Source organism: Siniperca chuatsi, linkage group LG21 (assembly GCF_020085105.1).
Source record: "Siniperca chuatsi isolate FFG_IHB_CAS linkage group LG21, ASM2008510v1, whole genome shotgun sequence".
Taxonomy (NCBI): domain Eukaryota; kingdom Metazoa; phylum Chordata; class Actinopteri; order Centrarchiformes; family Sinipercidae; genus Siniperca; species Siniperca chuatsi.
Window position 1 is genome coordinate 16,107,775 of NC_058062.1, and position 18,298 is coordinate 16,126,072.

General features: G+C 38.8%; 2 gene segments (V, D, J or C); both read left to right on the forward strand.

Moving 5' to 3' along the window:
• Window positions 1–3,281: 3,281 nt before the first annotated feature.
• LOC122868493 lies at window positions 3,282–4,055 on the forward strand. The segment is given in 2 exon segments: window positions 3,282–3,514; window positions 3,605–4,055. Coding segments are annotated over 2 exon segments (453 nt in total).
• A 12,736-nt stretch (window positions 4,056–16,791) lies between these two features.
• LOC122868500 lies at window positions 16,792–17,306 on the forward strand. The segment is given in 2 exon segments: window positions 16,792–16,850; window positions 16,938–17,306. Coding segments are annotated over 2 exon segments (366 nt in total).
• Window positions 17,307–18,298: the final 992 nt, after the last annotated feature.

An 18,298-nucleotide genomic window follows, 5' to 3' on the forward strand; every position in this document is an offset into this window, starting at 1 on the left:
AAAAAAGAGGCATAGACAGACATAAATTTAATTGCATGGACGGACAGAATTTTCAGGACTTAATATAAGTGAATAATTTTAGCAGTTGAAAATCAAAAGCACGTAGAATTGTAGCAAGTGAGACCATGTTAACTGATGCTGTAAAAACACATGGAATTCCATGTGACATTTATCTTGGATATGTATATGAAATATATAAAATGTATTATACAAATATGTTAGCCCCTCCCTTGCAAAATCCCAATGCAAATCCAGAGTTTTCAGAGGGTATACTTCTGCCTTGCTCAGTGTGAAGCAGCTGAGTGCACATCTTTAGTCTCAAGATGATGCACAAACTGTCTGTTCTGCTGACAGCGCTCTGTCTGCCCCGTAAGTTGCTTCATGCTGCAATACCGATCAAAAAATGCAATGTTTTGGCTTTTATTCTTGTTGGCCAGGCTCTGGAATCCATTCCCTCCACTTCAGTGTTGAAAAAGCCTCACGAAGCCCTCAGTCTTTCCTGCAGGGGAACTGGATTTGATTTTAGTCAGTATGGAATGCACTGGATCAGACAGCCTGCAGGAAAAGCACTGGAGTGGATGGGGCTTATTTGCTATGATGCAAGTAACACAAGATATGCAAGCAGTGTGCAAGGGCGTATAGAAATCACCAGGGATAATAGCAACAGCATGGTGTATCTGAGACTCTCCAACCTAAAGCCAGAAGACTCTGCTGTGTATTACTGTGCTAGAAACACACACTATTTATTGTAAGTAGAGAAGCTTTACAAAAACCTCAAACAACTTATTTTTCACCAACAGAGGGCAGCAAGAGATCTGAAATCTAAATCATTGTGAAAGCACCAGCTGAGGTTGTGGTTCCTGACTTCCTCTTTTTATAATTTTTTTTTTTTTTTTTTTTTTTTTTACCAACGTGTGCTTTTCTACCACAATTTACTTGTTAATAATATTTCTGTTATTTTGTAAGGCCGGTGTGAAGCATTTTCTGTTGTAGCCTATTTCAACTATGAAAAGACATTATAGTTGCTGAAAGAATTTGCAAAAACGACACAAATTAAACACATAATGAATGAAAAAAACAGGTGTTAAAGATATAAAGACCTCATCCAGGAGGGAGAAAACAGTTAAATCTATGCTTTTAGGGCACGCTTAATTAAGGAAGACCAAGACCATTTCATGCCTTATCCATTTAATCTTAAAAAAGCTTTTGTTTGACGGTTTCGGACTGGTTGCTGTGAGTATAATTCCAGTATCACTGACCCTAATGTAACCCTTTGCTTTCCACAGGTGTAAAATATAAAAAGCTGATTTAACATCATCCCTGACAGTCGATCAAGTTCAGATTCCAGCCATCACCTGCCAGGTCTCTTATTTTATTAGAGACTTAGTTAAAAGAACCTGCAGTAAAGACGGCAGGACTGAGACAAGTAAGATGGAGTTAATTACACAAATTATAGATGGTAACCCTGAATGCCTGACTGGAAAGTCAGTAAAGGAAAGTTTGCTATCTTTAGCAAAGTAATTCATGTATCACCAGATTAGAGTAATTATAAAAACTATAATACAATATAAATACAATATAATAATAAAATTCAGAGATTACTTGTGGAAGGACAGTCCATCCTTCTTTTATAGCCTGTCAGTGTCCTTCTCTATGCACAGTGAACTTCCTCACAGTCTGCTATAAAGACTTGATATCATGCTCTCAGTGACAGCAAGAAGAGAAGCTCCCATCAGATCACCTTCAATACCAACCTTGTTCTCTGTAGCTCTGCTGCTGCTGCTGGATCCTGTGAGTCTCACTGAGGCAGAGACACTGACAGTATGATCACAGCACACTCACTGTTCAACATTATTACACTGATTCAATATTCAACATGTTTTCCTCCACAGGTGTGAAGTGTGAACGGCTGACACAGCCAGCCTCTGTGACTGTGCAGCCAGGTCAACGTCTGACCATCACCTGTCAGGTCTCTTATTCTGTGAGTGACTACTACACAGCTTGGATCAGACAGCCTGCAGGGAAAGAACTGGAGTGGATTGGAAGTGCAGCTGATGGAGAGTCATACTACAAAGAATCACTAAAGAACAAGTTCAGTATCGACTTAGACTCTTCCAGCAACACAGTGACTCTAAACGGACAGAATGTGCAGCCTGAAGACACTGCTGTGGTTGAAGAAAGTATACTAATATTTTAATCAAATAATTATTGTTGTGTTTCAACTGCAGAGAAATGTCTAGAAAAAATGTGGAGAGAATGCAGACAGTTTGATGCAAACAGGTAATAAAGTTATCTGTAACTGAATATAAAGAAAATGTAGCTACATCTCTCATTTATTTGTTACAATTTTCTAGTTTTTGTCACATTTTTATTTTTTTTGGCCATAATAACATAAATATAACAAACCAAAACAACAAAATATAAACGACACTGCATTATATTTGATTAAGACAGTTTTTGATTTCTGACACAACAACACAGAGATAAAGGTCAAATGTGTTGATCGTTACAAAAAGTAACTAATAAATGCAGGAACTACCATAGTTTTCATCTAAAGGTTATTGACAAGTTATTTGCATTTTGTCACGCAGGATTCAGTTCCTGAGCAGTTTCTCTGTATATCTGTGTCTTCAAACATCTGCAAACACTGAAACCATTAAAAGTCTTTATGACTTTTTCTTTCTTTCTTTTCTTTCTTTCATTAAAAGTTTATGCAAACCTGCAAACCAGCAGCATCACACTTAAGTTTTCATACTATTTACATGATCCTGGCTGTTGTCACTGGATTTCTGTTTGCAGCAAATAAATAAGTACAGAAAGTAAGCAAATACATGAATAAATAAATGACAATAAATAAATTATCTCAGGAAAACAGCTCACATCATATTTAAAGTGGGTTTTAATAATTTGAAAACACACTAAACACACTGTAAACATGGCTTATAGAAAGCAACATTCTTGGTGGTTGCTCCTTTTGTTTCCATGGGTGCACGTCATCATTGTTATTGCAATGCTAATTTTAATGAATATGTTTTCCATTATCCATGATTCATGTTAATATTCACATTACGATTAGTAATAATCCTTATTGTTGTTTGCAATTATACAATCATCTACATAATGTTACAAAATTGAATTGTTGTCATTACAATACATTTAGGCATTAATAGTTGACAGTAAAAGTTAACAGTTGTTTCATTTCTGTAAATGCAGGGACATTTTCAAAATGTTACAACTGAGTGTGTAATGAAATTAAAATATCATATGTAAAGCAGAGGTGATTTCCAGGCATGTTTTCACTCTGCAGATATAATAACAGTCAACAGACTCTTCTATTGGCTCCAGTTAGACCAACATTGATGCTTCATGTGTTTGATTCTATGCAAACTCAGTGACCTTCCTTGTTACTCAGCTATAAAAACTTCCCATCAGGCTGTCAGTGGAGTTCACAGCACGTCAGTTTCAACATCAACCATGTTTTCTGTAGCTCTGCTGCTGCTGTTGGCAGCTGGATGTGAGTCTCTCTGGATTTGTCAAAGTCAGCAGTTCTTCTTTTACAGTTTAACTTGATCATTTGTTACTAAACATTTTCTTTTTTTAACAGGTGTGAAGTGTGAACAGCTGACACAGCCAGCCTCTGTGACTGTGCAGCCAGGTCAACGTCTGACCATCACCTGTCAGGTCTCTTATTCTGTTAGCAGCTACTGGACAGCTTGGATCAGACAGCCTGCAGGGAAAGGACTGGAGTGGATTGGAATGGGAGCTGGCTCTACCACATACTACAAAGATTCACTAAAGAACAAGTTCAGTATCGACTTAGACTCTTCCAGCAACACAGTGACTCTAAACGGACAGAATGTGCAGCCTGAAGACACTGCTGTGTATTACTGTGCCAGAGAGCCACAATAACACAAACCATCAGTAGACCTGAACAAAAACCCCTCAGTGCCTGAACACTTGTAACATGAAGCCACCAGAGGAGGAGCCCTCAGACCACTAATGGTTTCAACACCAGTTCATTGAGAAAAACAGTAATTTGAATAAACAGTATATATATCATTAAGATGTGGAAATAATATAAAATAGATTATTTATCCAAACGGTAATTTTTATATCAGTGTCAAATTCATAACTTACTCCATCTGTGAGGAAATTCAGTAAAGCCATAAATATAAAAAAAAAACATACATTAATTTTCAAGGACTTATAATCAATACCATATAACAACATCAATAACATTTACTTTCATCAGTAATAAAGTTTATTATTACACTAATTTACTTTATAAAGCTAAAAACTTCCAAAGCTTTTTTAAATGCAAGAGACAGGTATGAGATGAAACTGCCACACATTACTTTAATAAAATGGTGGATGTATTTGCAGAAACAATTGCTACTTTATTTAAGTTATGTTGTTGCTTGTAGCGTGTACTTTTGAAGGATTTTTAAAGCACAATGTGGATTTTATTATTTTTAGAAAGAGAGTATACTTTCAAAAAACTAAAATCCTACACAAAATTCAACCTCTGAAGACAATTCAAATTGAGAATCTTTTAAAATTCATATTTCATTAAATGATTAGGCTGGAATCTGAACTGGCTATGTATTGTAATTGTCCAAGTCCAGCATACAGCAGGTAGAAATGATGGACAAATCCACTCCAGGTCTGGGTATTCACACATGTACTGAGGGGTAACGTATATTTTCCTGAATTAGTTTTTAAAGCTTAATTATATTCTCAACAGTTTTCTTCACTTTTATTCCTTTTGGGGTTTTCTTTCCCCTGATGTCCTGATCATGGTATGACATATGAACACTTTGTTAGAAAATCAACAGTAAAACATAATGAAAAAACATTTGTTAAGGTGTAACCTGTTGTTTGTTTCTATTAAAATGTATTTTTAATGTATATTCACTTTAGGGGTATTGTAAAATGTATAAACTATTGTCAAAGTCTTCAAATGACTGAGCTTAATAATAAGGCAGCCAACTTAAATAATGTGTTTGTCAACCTGTTGCACAAATTATACTGAAACATGAAAGAGGGACTCTTGGAGGAATGACTCATGTACAGTAAACATTCATTCTCCAGTTTCACCAAACAGTAACTGAGATCCAAGTCAGATCCAGTTCCACACTGTGAGGAGGAGTCAATGCAAAACTCAGATGTCTTCCACCTCTACTTATCTGACTGCAGAGAGGACGACAGAGAACAGTGGACACACAGTTTAACATGATGGACTATAGGACAGGACTGCTGCTTTTAACTCTCTGCTGGGCAGGTGAAGATCTTCAGTGAACTTTATTTTATTTTAATTTTATTTTTGTTACCAGCTAATTTCACGTGATGTTTTTATTCTCTTGCCAGGTGTTGATGGTCAGACTCTGACAGAATCTGAACCAGTGGTTAAAAGGCCTGGAGAATCTCACAGATTGACCTGGACTGGAGTGGGTTGCTTATATCAGCCATAGCAGTGCTAGCATCCACTACTCTCAGTCAGTTCAAGGCTGGTTTACCATCTCCAGAGACAACAGCAGACAGCAGCTGTATCTGCAGATGAACAGACTGAAGACTGAAGATTCTGCTGTTTATTATTGTGCTCGACAGCCACAGTGACTGGAGTTGGTTGAGCAGCTGTACAAAATCCTACAGGACTCATCTTTACTGGTCTGATTGGCGCAATAATGAAGCACATTTTTTTCCTTTTGTTTTTAATGAATACATACTTTTTCACGCATAATAATATAGCAATAAGCAGCAATTCCAGGGTTCAAGCCAACACAGACGTTAGAAGTTTAAAGCTTTTGATCTGGACCCGGTCAAATGCGGCCTAGACATGACAAAAGCAGTGAAATCTCCCTTTTTTGGATTTCCACAAATAGAATGAAGAAAACAAACAATGCATAATTTATAGTCTGATTTGTGTTATCCCACTCCCAGTTTTATGCATTTGTAGCGCCCCCTAGTGTTCGACTTGATGAAACTTTCAGGGTATGTTTCAGGTATGTATGTGAATATATCCTGTAGTTTTGTGATGATTGGCCCAATGGTTGTTGACTTTGGTCTATTTATCTGAGCCACGCCCCTTTAGAAGTTCATTGGTCAATATCATGAAAAGTAAATAAGATATCAACAAGCTTTATACAACATTTGATAAGCTTCATCCAATGATAATCCACCGAAAATTTGGTAGCAATCGGACGGTTTAGGAGGAGATGTCAAAAATGTGTTTTTCAAAAAATTCAAAATGGCGGAAAACCTAGTTAAGCGGAATTTAGTGGTCCAGAGGCTTTTTTGTAGAGCACATTGAGCTGGACTTGTGAGAGACATTTCAAGTCCTTTGGACTTACCGTGTGAGGGGGCTGGCTTTTTGGGCCATAATTACAGCGCCACCATGTGGCCGATTGGGCTCATGCTTCTGTGGAAGCACATGCCCATCATTTCCAGTTACTGGGCCAAGTTTCGTGTTTCTAGCTCTTTCCAGCTCACGGGAATTTGAGCCGAAGCGGCAAACAAGAAATAATAATAATAATAATCACCTCCGTGAAAGGGGACCCGCTCCCTGTGTAGAGAAAAACATCTTCAATACAGCGATTCTTATTTTCAAGTGATGTCACACTAATGAAAAAATACTTAGGGATATTGTATACATATTCCTATTCATGTTAATAATTCCTTCTTTACGTCACTTTTTGTAAGTTCCTTATTGTTGAAATAGCATGTTGAAAATTGTTGTTTGTTGGAGGATACTTTGCTAAACTTTAAACACAAAACTCAAAATTCATCCTGAATCAAACTGATTTGGCTGGTGTCACAACTCCTACATTATCCTTTTTCAACAAACAAAAGGCCAAACTGTCCTGCATGAGAGGACGAGTCAATGCAAAACCTAGTTGTCTTCCACCTTTACTAATCTGACTGCAGAGAGGCTGATAAACCTTTTAGTTTTCACTGCAAGTTTTGTGTTATGCAAGGTAACAGAGTTTATATGTTTGTGTGTCTGACTTTATTTGTACTGACTGAAAAACATGGGTATTTATGGCATCCATGAACTGAGGGTTACATTTATTTCCTGAATTTGTTTTAAAGCTTAAATAATATTCTCAGCAGTTTTCTTCACTTTTATTCTAATTGGGGTTTTCTTTCCCCTGAATTCCTGAAAATGGTTTCACTTAGAAAAATCAACAGTATAACATGATGGACAACATTTGATAAGGTGTTATTTGTTGTTTGTTTCTATTAAAATGTAATTAAAAACACTCAATTTAGGGGTTTTGAAAAATGTATAAACTATTTTAAACGTCTTTACATGATGCAGACTGAGCTTAATAATGAAGCAGCCAACTTAAATAATGTGTTTGTCAACATGTTGCACAAATTATACTGAAACATGAAAGAGGGACTCTTGGAGGAATGACTCACGTACAGTAAACATTCATTCTCCTGTTTCACCAAACAGTAACTGAGATCCAAGTCAGATCCAGTTCCACACTGTGAGGAGGAGTCAATGCAAAACTCAGATGTCTTCCACCTCTACTTATCTGACTGCAGAGAGGACGACAGAGAACAGTGGACACACAGTTTAACATGATGGACTATAAGACAGGACTGCTGCTTTTAACTCTCTGCTGGGCAGGTGAAGCTCTTCACTCATCTTTCACTCAACTAACTTTTATTTGTGTCAACAGCTTATTTCACTTGATGTTTTTATCCTCTTGACAGGTGTTGATGGTCAAACTCTGACTGAATCTGAACATTTGAGTACCACTTTATTCATGTGGACATTGAAAATGATAGCCTTAGTACTGCGATAATCTCATTATTAGATTCGATTGGCTTTTGTCAGAGTGTACATGAAGCCACTCACTGATTTAAGCACACCCTCAACCTTTTTCTGGTATTTGGCATTGAAACTGAACATTTAATAGTCTTTCCACAGAATCCTTCATTATCGGACCATTATTTAATAACTTTTGAACTCCTATTACTGGACTACACACAATTAGGCAAAAACTCCAACACTAGATGTCTATCTGATAGTACTGTAGCTACATTTAAGGAAGTGATTTCATTTGCACTTCCAGCCATTGAGGACATCCAGAGGAAACACAGCATTCTTAAGGACTCCTCTCACCCCGTCCAGAGATGGTTTTCTCCCCTGCCTTCCAGCAGGTGCCTCGGACAATGACCAGCACACTGAGAAACAGCTTTTTTCCCAGAGCTGTCTCCCAATGAACTCTGCACCCTGCTGATTCCACTGTCCCCTCATATACCTTAACTTTAAATGCTGCTATTATTATTATTATTATTTTTTGCTACATTACCACATGCTCATTTGCACTACCGGACTATTTATTTATACATATACTGCATCATTTGCACTCCAGTACTATGTACTGAATACTGCAATAACTCATCTACTGCACTGTTAACTATTTCTGTCCATAATTTGCACTACTTTATATTCATTGCACTACTGTTCTGCCCAGTCCAATTCATTATTGTACATATCCATCAGTATACTTCTGTTTATAGTAATGCCATCTGTATATAATGTCCATAGTACCACTTGTAAAATATTTTCATAATATTACACTATCCTGCATTTATGCACATACTTTATATCCTGCGCTTATTTATTGCACTTCTGGTTAGACCTAAAGTGCATTTCGTTGGCTTATACTTGTACCTGTGTAATGACAATAAAGTTGGTGTACCCGGCAGAAGCGTCGCTAGAAGCTTCGTCTTAAACCTTCATAAATTGACATTTTATCGAGTTTTTAAGCCAAATCTTCTACGCTACACTGTTTTCCTGGCCATTGCTTTACCTATATGTTTTAACTTCATAAAAGATTTCAGTCATCGGACGTGTGGATCTTAAGTGATTTTAAGCTGGCTGCAACTCCACGTGGTTTAAGGGACTGCCTCCACTGCTTAGCTAGGTTTGTTGTTAGCCCGGCGGCTTGGCTAGCCAGTCGCTTTTACCAAGGATTTTAAGCTTGTAGCACTTTTCTGGACTTAACTGTGGATTTTAAGCTTTGAAGCACTCTCACGGACTAAATGATAGCCTGATGGCTGAGTGTGAATCTCGTCACCTTACCGTCTCAAAGCTGAGGAAAAGTATCGCCTGTCTGGAAGCCGAGCTCAGAGAAAAAGACAAGCTCATCCTGGAGTTCTCCACGGTCGCCTCGGTCCAGGCAAAACACCTGGCGGTCCTCAGCTCCTCTGGCTGCGGCAACCGGACTGCGACCATCCCATCTCGCTCCCCTGACTGCTCCACTCCAGCACTGGACAATGATCCCACTCTTCCGTGGCTCGGCTCCTCATCACTGGCGCCCGGAGCATGAAGCCGTTTCGGCTAAGCCTGAAGATCCGTGGCTCCTCATGGTGCGAAGCCCAAAGCAATGGACATTTCTAATCCGTGCCGAGCCCCAGTGGATGCACACTCGCCGGCGGGGGTGGTGAGAAGGCTCCGGTGAGTTCGACTCCACGTCAACCGGAGCACTGGACTGTAGCCTGTAAGGACAGACATGGTGCAAAGTGCCAGCCTCCTCCACCTTCACATCGGGACCTCCCCCTGGCCAACAGGTTTGACATCCTGGACACGCAGGACTTTCCTCCACTGGAGGGACGCTCCCTTCTTCCAGCGGTCAAGTCTTCCTCCTCCTCTCGCCGCAAGTTACTGAAAGAGGCCGTGATCAGGAGAAGCTCTGGAGGTCTCATTCGTCCTGAGACGGCAGAGAACACCTCTGCTAAGGAGGACGCCGCCCCCTCACCGCAGCAGTCCCCGGCCACGACTATCCCAGGGACGGCTGATGGAACTCGGCGGTCTCCACGATCATCGACTCTGCCTCCTCTCATCCCCCCAACCACGCTGATCGTTGGAGACTCCATAGTGAGGAATATCCGCTTCGCTAATGCGGTCACACGCTGCTTTCCCGGAGCTACGACCCCCGACATCCTCGAAAAGCTCCCCGGACTTCTGGCTGCACTCCCGACGACTATCACGAAAATCATAGTCCATCATCTGTTTCCCCTCGCTCTTCCTCTTTCTCTTCTCTGCCCACCATAAACAGCCACACACCCTCTGCTGTCACTACCTCCCCCTTGTGGACTGATCATAGTGCTGCTATCTGGAGCCCGGATCCCTCTAGTGCTACTTTTAACATTTCTGTGGTTATTTCGGATAGGTCCTTAATGCGAAACAGACACAGCCGACACAGCAATAATAATATTTAATAAAGATCAGGGCCAGAACCCTACCTCCAGTCTCAACCTCAAATCTGAAGCAGCACAGACTTTTTAAGATGGCTCTTCTCAATGTAAGATCTGTCTCTAACAAAATGTTTATTTTAAATGTTTTTATCTCTTCTACTGATTTAGATTTTATGTTTTTAACTGAATCCTTGTTAAGTCCTGGTGATCACAGTCAGCTGGCTGAATTGTGCCCTCCTGATTTTGACTGCTTTAGTTGCCCTAGGGTCTGTGGTCGAGGTGGGGGCCTTGTTACTGTCTATAGGAAGCATTTAAAGTGTAACCTCATAGCTTGCAATGATTTTTCCTCCTTTGAAGTGCTCATGTTTAAACTTGGCGGTCCCCTCATATTTGCTATTATTTATCGCCCCCCTAAACCAGTTGGCTTTTTCCTGTTGGAACTCCCTGAGTTTTTATCTAGTCTTGTGTTAAAATATGATAGAATTCTTCTTTGTGGTGATTTTAATATTCATGTTGATGACTCCTCTAATGCCCTTGCTGCTGATTTTTTAAATATCACTAACTCTTTTAACTTTCAACAACATGTTTCTGGTTAAACTCATTCCCGTGGCCACACCTTAGACCTAGTCTTTAGTCTGGGCCTGAAAACCCCATCTGTGGAAATCAGGGACATGTTTGTATCTGATCACCTATGCATTGTTTTTAACTGTGAATTACAGGCTGCTAGTACTGTCTTATCTCGCTCTAAGTACACACGCGTCCTTAATGAGCATAGTGGCATAAAATTCTGTACACTGTTCAATTCTCCTGGCAGTGTGTTTCCCAGTCCCTCCAACACCAACGATTTGGTTGATTATTTTAACTACCTGTGTTCTTCAACCTTAGATCTCATTGCTCCTCTGAAAAATAGACCAAACTCAAAGACTAGAAAACAGCCATGGTTAAATGACAGTATTCGAAGCTGTAAAAAGACATGCAGAAGAGCAGAACGCAGATGGAAGAAATCAGGTCTCCAGGTCCACTTTGTGGCCATGAAAGAGTTATTACGCCTTTATAATAGGATGGTGAAGGATGCAAGAACATGTCATTTCTCTGCACTTATTTCTGCCCATCAGCACAACCCCAGATTCCTATTTAAGACTGTGGATCAGTTAGTTAACCCAGCCTCTCCTTGTGCCCCTGCTGAGTGTGATGCTGATTGTGAAAAGTTTCTTTTGCACTTTGCTGGAAAGATTGCGTTAATAAGATCTGATATCACCCCCAATCCTGCCTTTTTAGATGTGGATCACCCGCTCAGGGATTCTTTGAGCAATTTTTCTGTTGTTACGCTGCCTGAACTCGCAGACATCATGTCTCTTATGAGAGTGTCCTCCAGCCCTCTGGACAAAATCCCAACTAGGTTTTTATTGGAAGTTATGGATTGTATTGCACCCCTTTTACAAATTATTTTTAACAGCTCGCTGTCTACTGGCTGCATCCCAGATTACTTTAAAACTGCTTGTGTCCAGCCAGTCCTAAAAATACCTGGGCTTGATCCCACCCTCCTGGATAACTATTGCCCAATCTCCAAACTGCCTTTTATTTCGAAGATTCTCGAAAAACGTAATAATACCTTTGAAAAGTTCCAATCTGGCTTTCGTCAACACCATACACTGACATACACACTGCCGAGTGGACAGAGACAACTGGCTTTTACAGTGATCAGACCGGATTATTTGGTTGCTTTTCTCCTCCTGTCTATTAACTGGGCAGGTAAGAACAATAACTGTTTTTATGACAAACCTCTTGGTAAAAGACAATATGGCTGCATTACAGAAACTAATGAGCTGTTTAAATGTCTGTAGGTACTGAGGGTCAAACACTGACCGAGTCTGAACCAGTGGTTAAAAGGCCTGGAGAATCTCACAGACTGACCTGCACATATTCAGCGTCCGGTGGTAATTATGACAATGCTTGGATTGGACAGGCTCCTGGAAAAGGACTGGAGTGGATTGCTTATATCAGCAGTGGCAGTAGCAGCAAATACTACTCTCAGTCAATTCGAGGCCGGTTTACCATCTCCAGAGACAACAGCAGACAGCAGCTGTATCTGCAGATGAACAGTCTGAAGACTGAAGATTCTGCTGTTTATTATTGTGCTCGAGAGCCACAGTGACAGGAGTTGGTTGTGCAGCTGTACAAAATCCTCTAGTAACATGAAGCCACCAGAGGAGGAGCTCTCAGACCACTAATGATTTCAAGACCAGCTCACTGTTTAAGAGAGAAACAGACATATTTAGCAATGAAAAAGTAAAAAGAATGTAACATGGCTCATTAATGATAATATTAAATATACAGTGGAGGCATTTTTCAAAAAGGGTCTTTTCTGTCTGACTCACAATACTCCTGTGAATTAATGACAACATTATTTCAGCTCACAACTGCATTTTAAAAAGCTCTTCATCTAACAAAAAATAAAAAATACATAATGGCATTTCTTTGTATTGACTGAAAAACATGGGTATTCATGGCATTGGTGTGGGGTTACATGTTTTTCCTGAAATTATTTTTAAAGCTTAATTAATGTTCAGATGTCTTCTTCACTTTTATTTCTACTTGGATTTTCTTTCCCCCGATGTCCTGAAAATAGTTTGACTTATGAACACTTGGTTATTATTGTGCTCGAGAGCCACAGTGACTGGAGCTGGTTGAGCAGCTGTACAAAATCCTACAAGGCTCATCTTTACTGGACCAACACCAACTATATCACATTAAAGTTATCCTTTACAAGTTGTGTATGTGTTCACACCTTTCATGTACAGAATACCTTTCAGACTTTACACATTAATAAAGTGCAGAATCATGAAAATGAGATAAAAACAGATGATGGTGGTATCTGTGTGCAACACTGATATAGAGGTGTAAATAAACATTGATAAAATGTAATAAATGGTAATGATGATAACCAAGTTACTCAATTTAAAACACGTGAGAACATTTTTAAATTTACAAACTTAGATGGACCCTTCCTGGTCAGATTCATTCTAGTTTCACCAAACAAGTGAGATTCAAGTCCAATCCAGGTCTCTCCTCCCTGTGAGGAGGAGTCAATGCAAAACTCAGATGTCTTCCACCTCTACTTATCTGACTGCAGAGAGGACGACGGAGAACAGTGGACACACAGTTTAACATGATGGACTATAGGTCAGGACTGCTCTGCTGGGCAGGTGAAGATCTTCACTGATCTCGATTTTACATAGCTTTTATTTGTGTCACCGACTTATTTCACTTGATGTTTTTTTACCCTCTTGACAGGTGTTGATGGTCAGACTCTGACAGAATCTGAACCAGTGGTTAAAAGGCCTGGAGAATCTCACAGATTGACCTGTACAGCCTCTGGATTCACATTCAGCAGCTCTGCTATGGCCTGGGTCAGACAGGCTCCTGGAAAGGAACTGGAGTGGATTGCTTATATTGGCACATCTAGTACTCCTATCTATTACTCCCAGTCAGTCCAGGGTAGATTCATCATCTCCAGGGATGACTCCAGCAGTAATCTCTATTTACAGATGAACAGTCTGAAGACCGAGGACACAGCAGTGTATTACTGTGCCAGAAGACACACAGTGAGAGACAATAATAGGAGAGTCATACAAAAACTACTTCCTCTATTTACCACCTACCAACTGGGAACCCTCAGTTTTAATATCTAATCTCCACTACCACTGTGTTTAAAAGCAGCACATTTTCACAGTACTGGAAAGAGTCAATACTTTCTGTTGATATAAATATGGGCACATTTTAGGGTGCATCATGAAACTAGTAATCAACATTAAGCAATTCAATTAAGATACATTGTTGCCTTGGTAATGAATATTTTCTGTTCTAACACACTCCAACATGAAGCAGAGCTGTTTTCCAGGCAGGTATTAGTGTTTTCACTCTGCACAAACAACAGCAATTAACAAAGTAGTTTAAGTGGACATGGTAAGAATAAATGCTGACATAATTTACTCCAATAGTTTTCTTCCTTTGTCTCTCTCAGTATGTGTCACATCACAAATTTTTATTCTAGTGGTTAACATAATGGTAACATACTACAAATACGTGTTAATGATACTTAGTGTTCAAAAGTATGTAGGCCTGGTATAGACGTGTGATCGCCTCAGACTGCTTTTCAAAACCATTGCATGCTCCTGCTCTCTGAACTAGCTGAGAAAACAAATTCCATAATCAAATCGGTTGCCATTTTCTTGCCAGTAAAAACCATAGATATGTGATAGACTATTATATATATACAGTAAAAACTTTAAAAAACAGAAATGAATAGGTTATACTACAAAATTACACAATGTAAAAGTGCTGGTCTACCAGTGAATATGGATCAACTGAGCCGAGACAAACTTTACATTTTATATTACAGAATAACTCATAAATGCTATTAGAAAAAGCCGTTTTAGTGAAGAGATTTGCATGATGTTAAAAAAAAGTTAATGTTAACACTGTAAAATATTGGTAATGATTGGAAAACAGTTTATTAACATTGTATTTAACTAAACATGTTGAAGGTCCACTTTAAACCTTTAGAGGGCAGTTAAAGTCTTGTTTTTCTCATCTCATTCTTAACTAACTGATGCTTGAACCATTAAGTTGAAAAGTTAATCAGAAAAGATAAATTCATTAATCAACAGGCTCGGGGTGGTTCATCCTTGCTGAGCTGCAGAGGAAGGACAGTGATACAGGGAGGGAAGTTGGCACTAAAACAACTAGAACTTAAAGAATTCTAATTCTAATTTTAATGATAATATTAGATTATTATCTAAACAGTTGTTTTACAGAGATGTGGTGTGTTTCTCTTTGAGGAGGAGGAGTCAATGCAAAACTCTGATCTTGTGTACAAAGTCCTTTGATCTACACACCTTACAGATATATATTTATAAGTCATCCACGACCTATTGGCTTTCAATATTGAATGGCAAATTCCACATTTACAAGCAGAAAACTGATCAACAAGACAATGGTTTGATTATTTATTGAAAATGAAGAAGGCGGTCTGGATGAAGAACTCAGTCATTCTTTTGGTTCTGACTTTCAGGATGACATTGTGCAGTTACATCTGCAGTCAGTTAATTTCTTGATTAGTAAACGTAGCTTTCACTAGCCTAAACACTGCTGTAGCAGATCTGGCAGTGGGACATTCAGTATTAACCGACTGGGACAAAGTAGACTAGAAATGTTCCTTTTATATTAAGAGGCTTGTTCCAGTGCAGTACCCTGTACAGGTACAATGGGAACCTGCACAGAGTATAAATACTGGACCTCAAGTGACCAAAATGTGCTGTTCAACAATCTCACAGTCCTGTAGGCAGATCTGCAGAGAGTAACTATGACACATTAGGAAATGATGGCAATATTAAGAAAATCAGTCTTTTCATCTGCCAGTGAGGATCTTCAGCTGGAAGGGCGAAACACATGTGGAAGTTTAAGTTATCCACCTAGATCTACACCAGTCATTAACAGCTTCCCAAAAGTAGGATCCATTGCAAGACTATTGTATTCTATTGCATTAGGGACAGAGATGTACATAAATTAACTAGTAATTCAAGGTATTTGTTTTTATTATTTGTGGTTTTTGCTCTTTGACAGTGACACAGCAAACATCTGCCTGTCCCCATATAATATAACTGCATCCTCTTTTCTCTCTTTTCTCCTCGAGGAGACCAGACTACAGTACCTTTAAATCGAATTTGTGGAAATGGTATGGTTTACTTTAACTACCAAGCTATAAACGTGTATATATATATATATATATATATATATATATATATATATATATATATATATATATATATATATATATATATATATATATATATTTAGCACTGTATGTGTTAAAAGCAATGCTGTCATATAGGCAGAGAGTAATGTTCACATAACACCACATTAGTTCAAGTCTGCATGAATTGAAATACAGTCTGGTAAAACTACAGTAGGCTCAAGAGTTAATTTATCGTCTCAGGCTATTGACCAGCTGGCTGAAATCATGATGCAAACTGAGTTTGCATGTAGTCATAAAGTTGTATATAGTTTCTAAAAGTGAACTGTCCAATGGAGAGCAGCTTAAAAGCTTAGAACAAAGGAGCTGCTTGAAGCACAGGATCCCTCCCTGTGCTCTGCTGCCCAAAATGTTTACAGGTAGTGATTGAGCCTTGATTCCAAACTAAGTTGCATTTCACCTTTTTTTTTTCAGTAAGCTTAACACTGTGTCAGTAGTCTCACTTATTAAGTTTAACATGTGAACGTGTATCGGACATGATTCTTTGAGACTAATTGGCTGTTAATAGATGTATAGCACCATCTCATAGCCTTAATGAAAATACTTGACTTTTAACAATAACAATTATTATTATGATGCAAACATTAATACACATTTTAAATAATAATGTAATTAGGTATTTGTTAATTAACAAGATAATAACTGAGAGCAAAGTCCAGTCCAGGTCTCTCCTCCCTGTGAGGAGGAGTCAATGCAAAACTCAGATGTCTTCCACCTCTACTTATCTGACTGCAGAGAGGACGACAGAGAACAGTGGACACACAGTTTAACATGATGGAGTATAGGACAGGACTGCTGCTTTTAACTCTCTGCTGGGCAGGTGAAGATCTTCACTGATCTTGATTTTATTTTAATTTTATTTTTTTCGCCAGCTAATTTCACGTGATGTTTTTTATCCTCTTGACAGGTGTTGATGGTCAGACTCTGACAGAATCTGAACCAGTGGTTAAAAGGCCTGGAGAATCTCACAGATTGACCTGTACAGCCTCTGGATTCACATTCAGTAACCACTGGATGGCCTGGGTCAGACAGGCTCCTGGAAAAGGACTGGAGTGGATCGCTTATATCAGTAGTGGTGGTGGTAGCTACATCTCCTACTCTCAGTCAGTTCAAGGCCGGTTTACCATCTCCAGAGACAACAGCAGACAGCAGCTGTATCTGCAGATGAACAGTCTGAAGACTGAAGATTCTGCTGTTTATTATTGTGCTCGAGACTCACAGTGACTGGAGTTGGTTGAGCAGCTGTACAAAATCCTACAGGACTAATTGCTCAGGCTGGTAGAGCCCAGACGTGCAGTATATTCTCTTTGTTTTCATATTATATACTTTATTCTATTTTTCATATTTATATTTTTATTTATTGTTATATATTCAATATTTTATATTACATTTATTTAAAATAAATTATGCATTAACGTCCTGAAAACTTTTCCTGAGAAATATTATTAAACATTAAACACATAAAAAACGCAATTAAGATCATTTGTTCATAAAAGGACCAAAGACAGCACAACAGTCTGCTTGCTGAAATTAAAATACTGCAAATACTAAACATTTCTACAAATTAATACACAATAATGTCTGTAAATGAGGTGGAATGTGAGTCAGAATATGAGAGTGAAAAATAATGTTGCAGTTTCTTTTATAAAATCACTAGAGGGCAGTCAGTATCAAGTTTCTCTCTCCTCTGTCACTAAAAGGAGACTCTCAGATCTGGTGTTCTCATTGATCTGAACTGACTGACACTCGAACCCTGGACTGAACCAGAGTTTTATACTCACACCCTTTGTGAGCTCGCTGCACCACAACACTAACAGAACATTTTAAGTGCTGGATCAGCAGTGACTGCAGCTCCATGTGTTCATTTAGTTGGAGTTCACCATCTCACCATCTCTAATAGATTTTAAGACAAACAGCTGGAAAACTGAAGGAGCTGCTGTTTATTCTTGTGCTTGTGAGACATTGTGATGAAAGCTGAATGAATAAGTGATGCTGCAATAACAACAACGCCTTGCTTCCAACAATGATCTCTGTATGAGAAGCACTGAAGCATGGCAGGGCTTTGAAAACACATTTCCCATTGATTGATGGCCAATTATCAATGAAAAACACTTAATCAATAAAAATGTATTTGTCAGTGTGTTGGGACAGTTTATCATGACTCACAGCAACTCCTGCATTTATAAGAAGAAACCCTTACTGTGATTACAACATTAATTAAACTACAGTGAAAACTTTGCTTTAAAAAGCTCTGTATCATACAATATT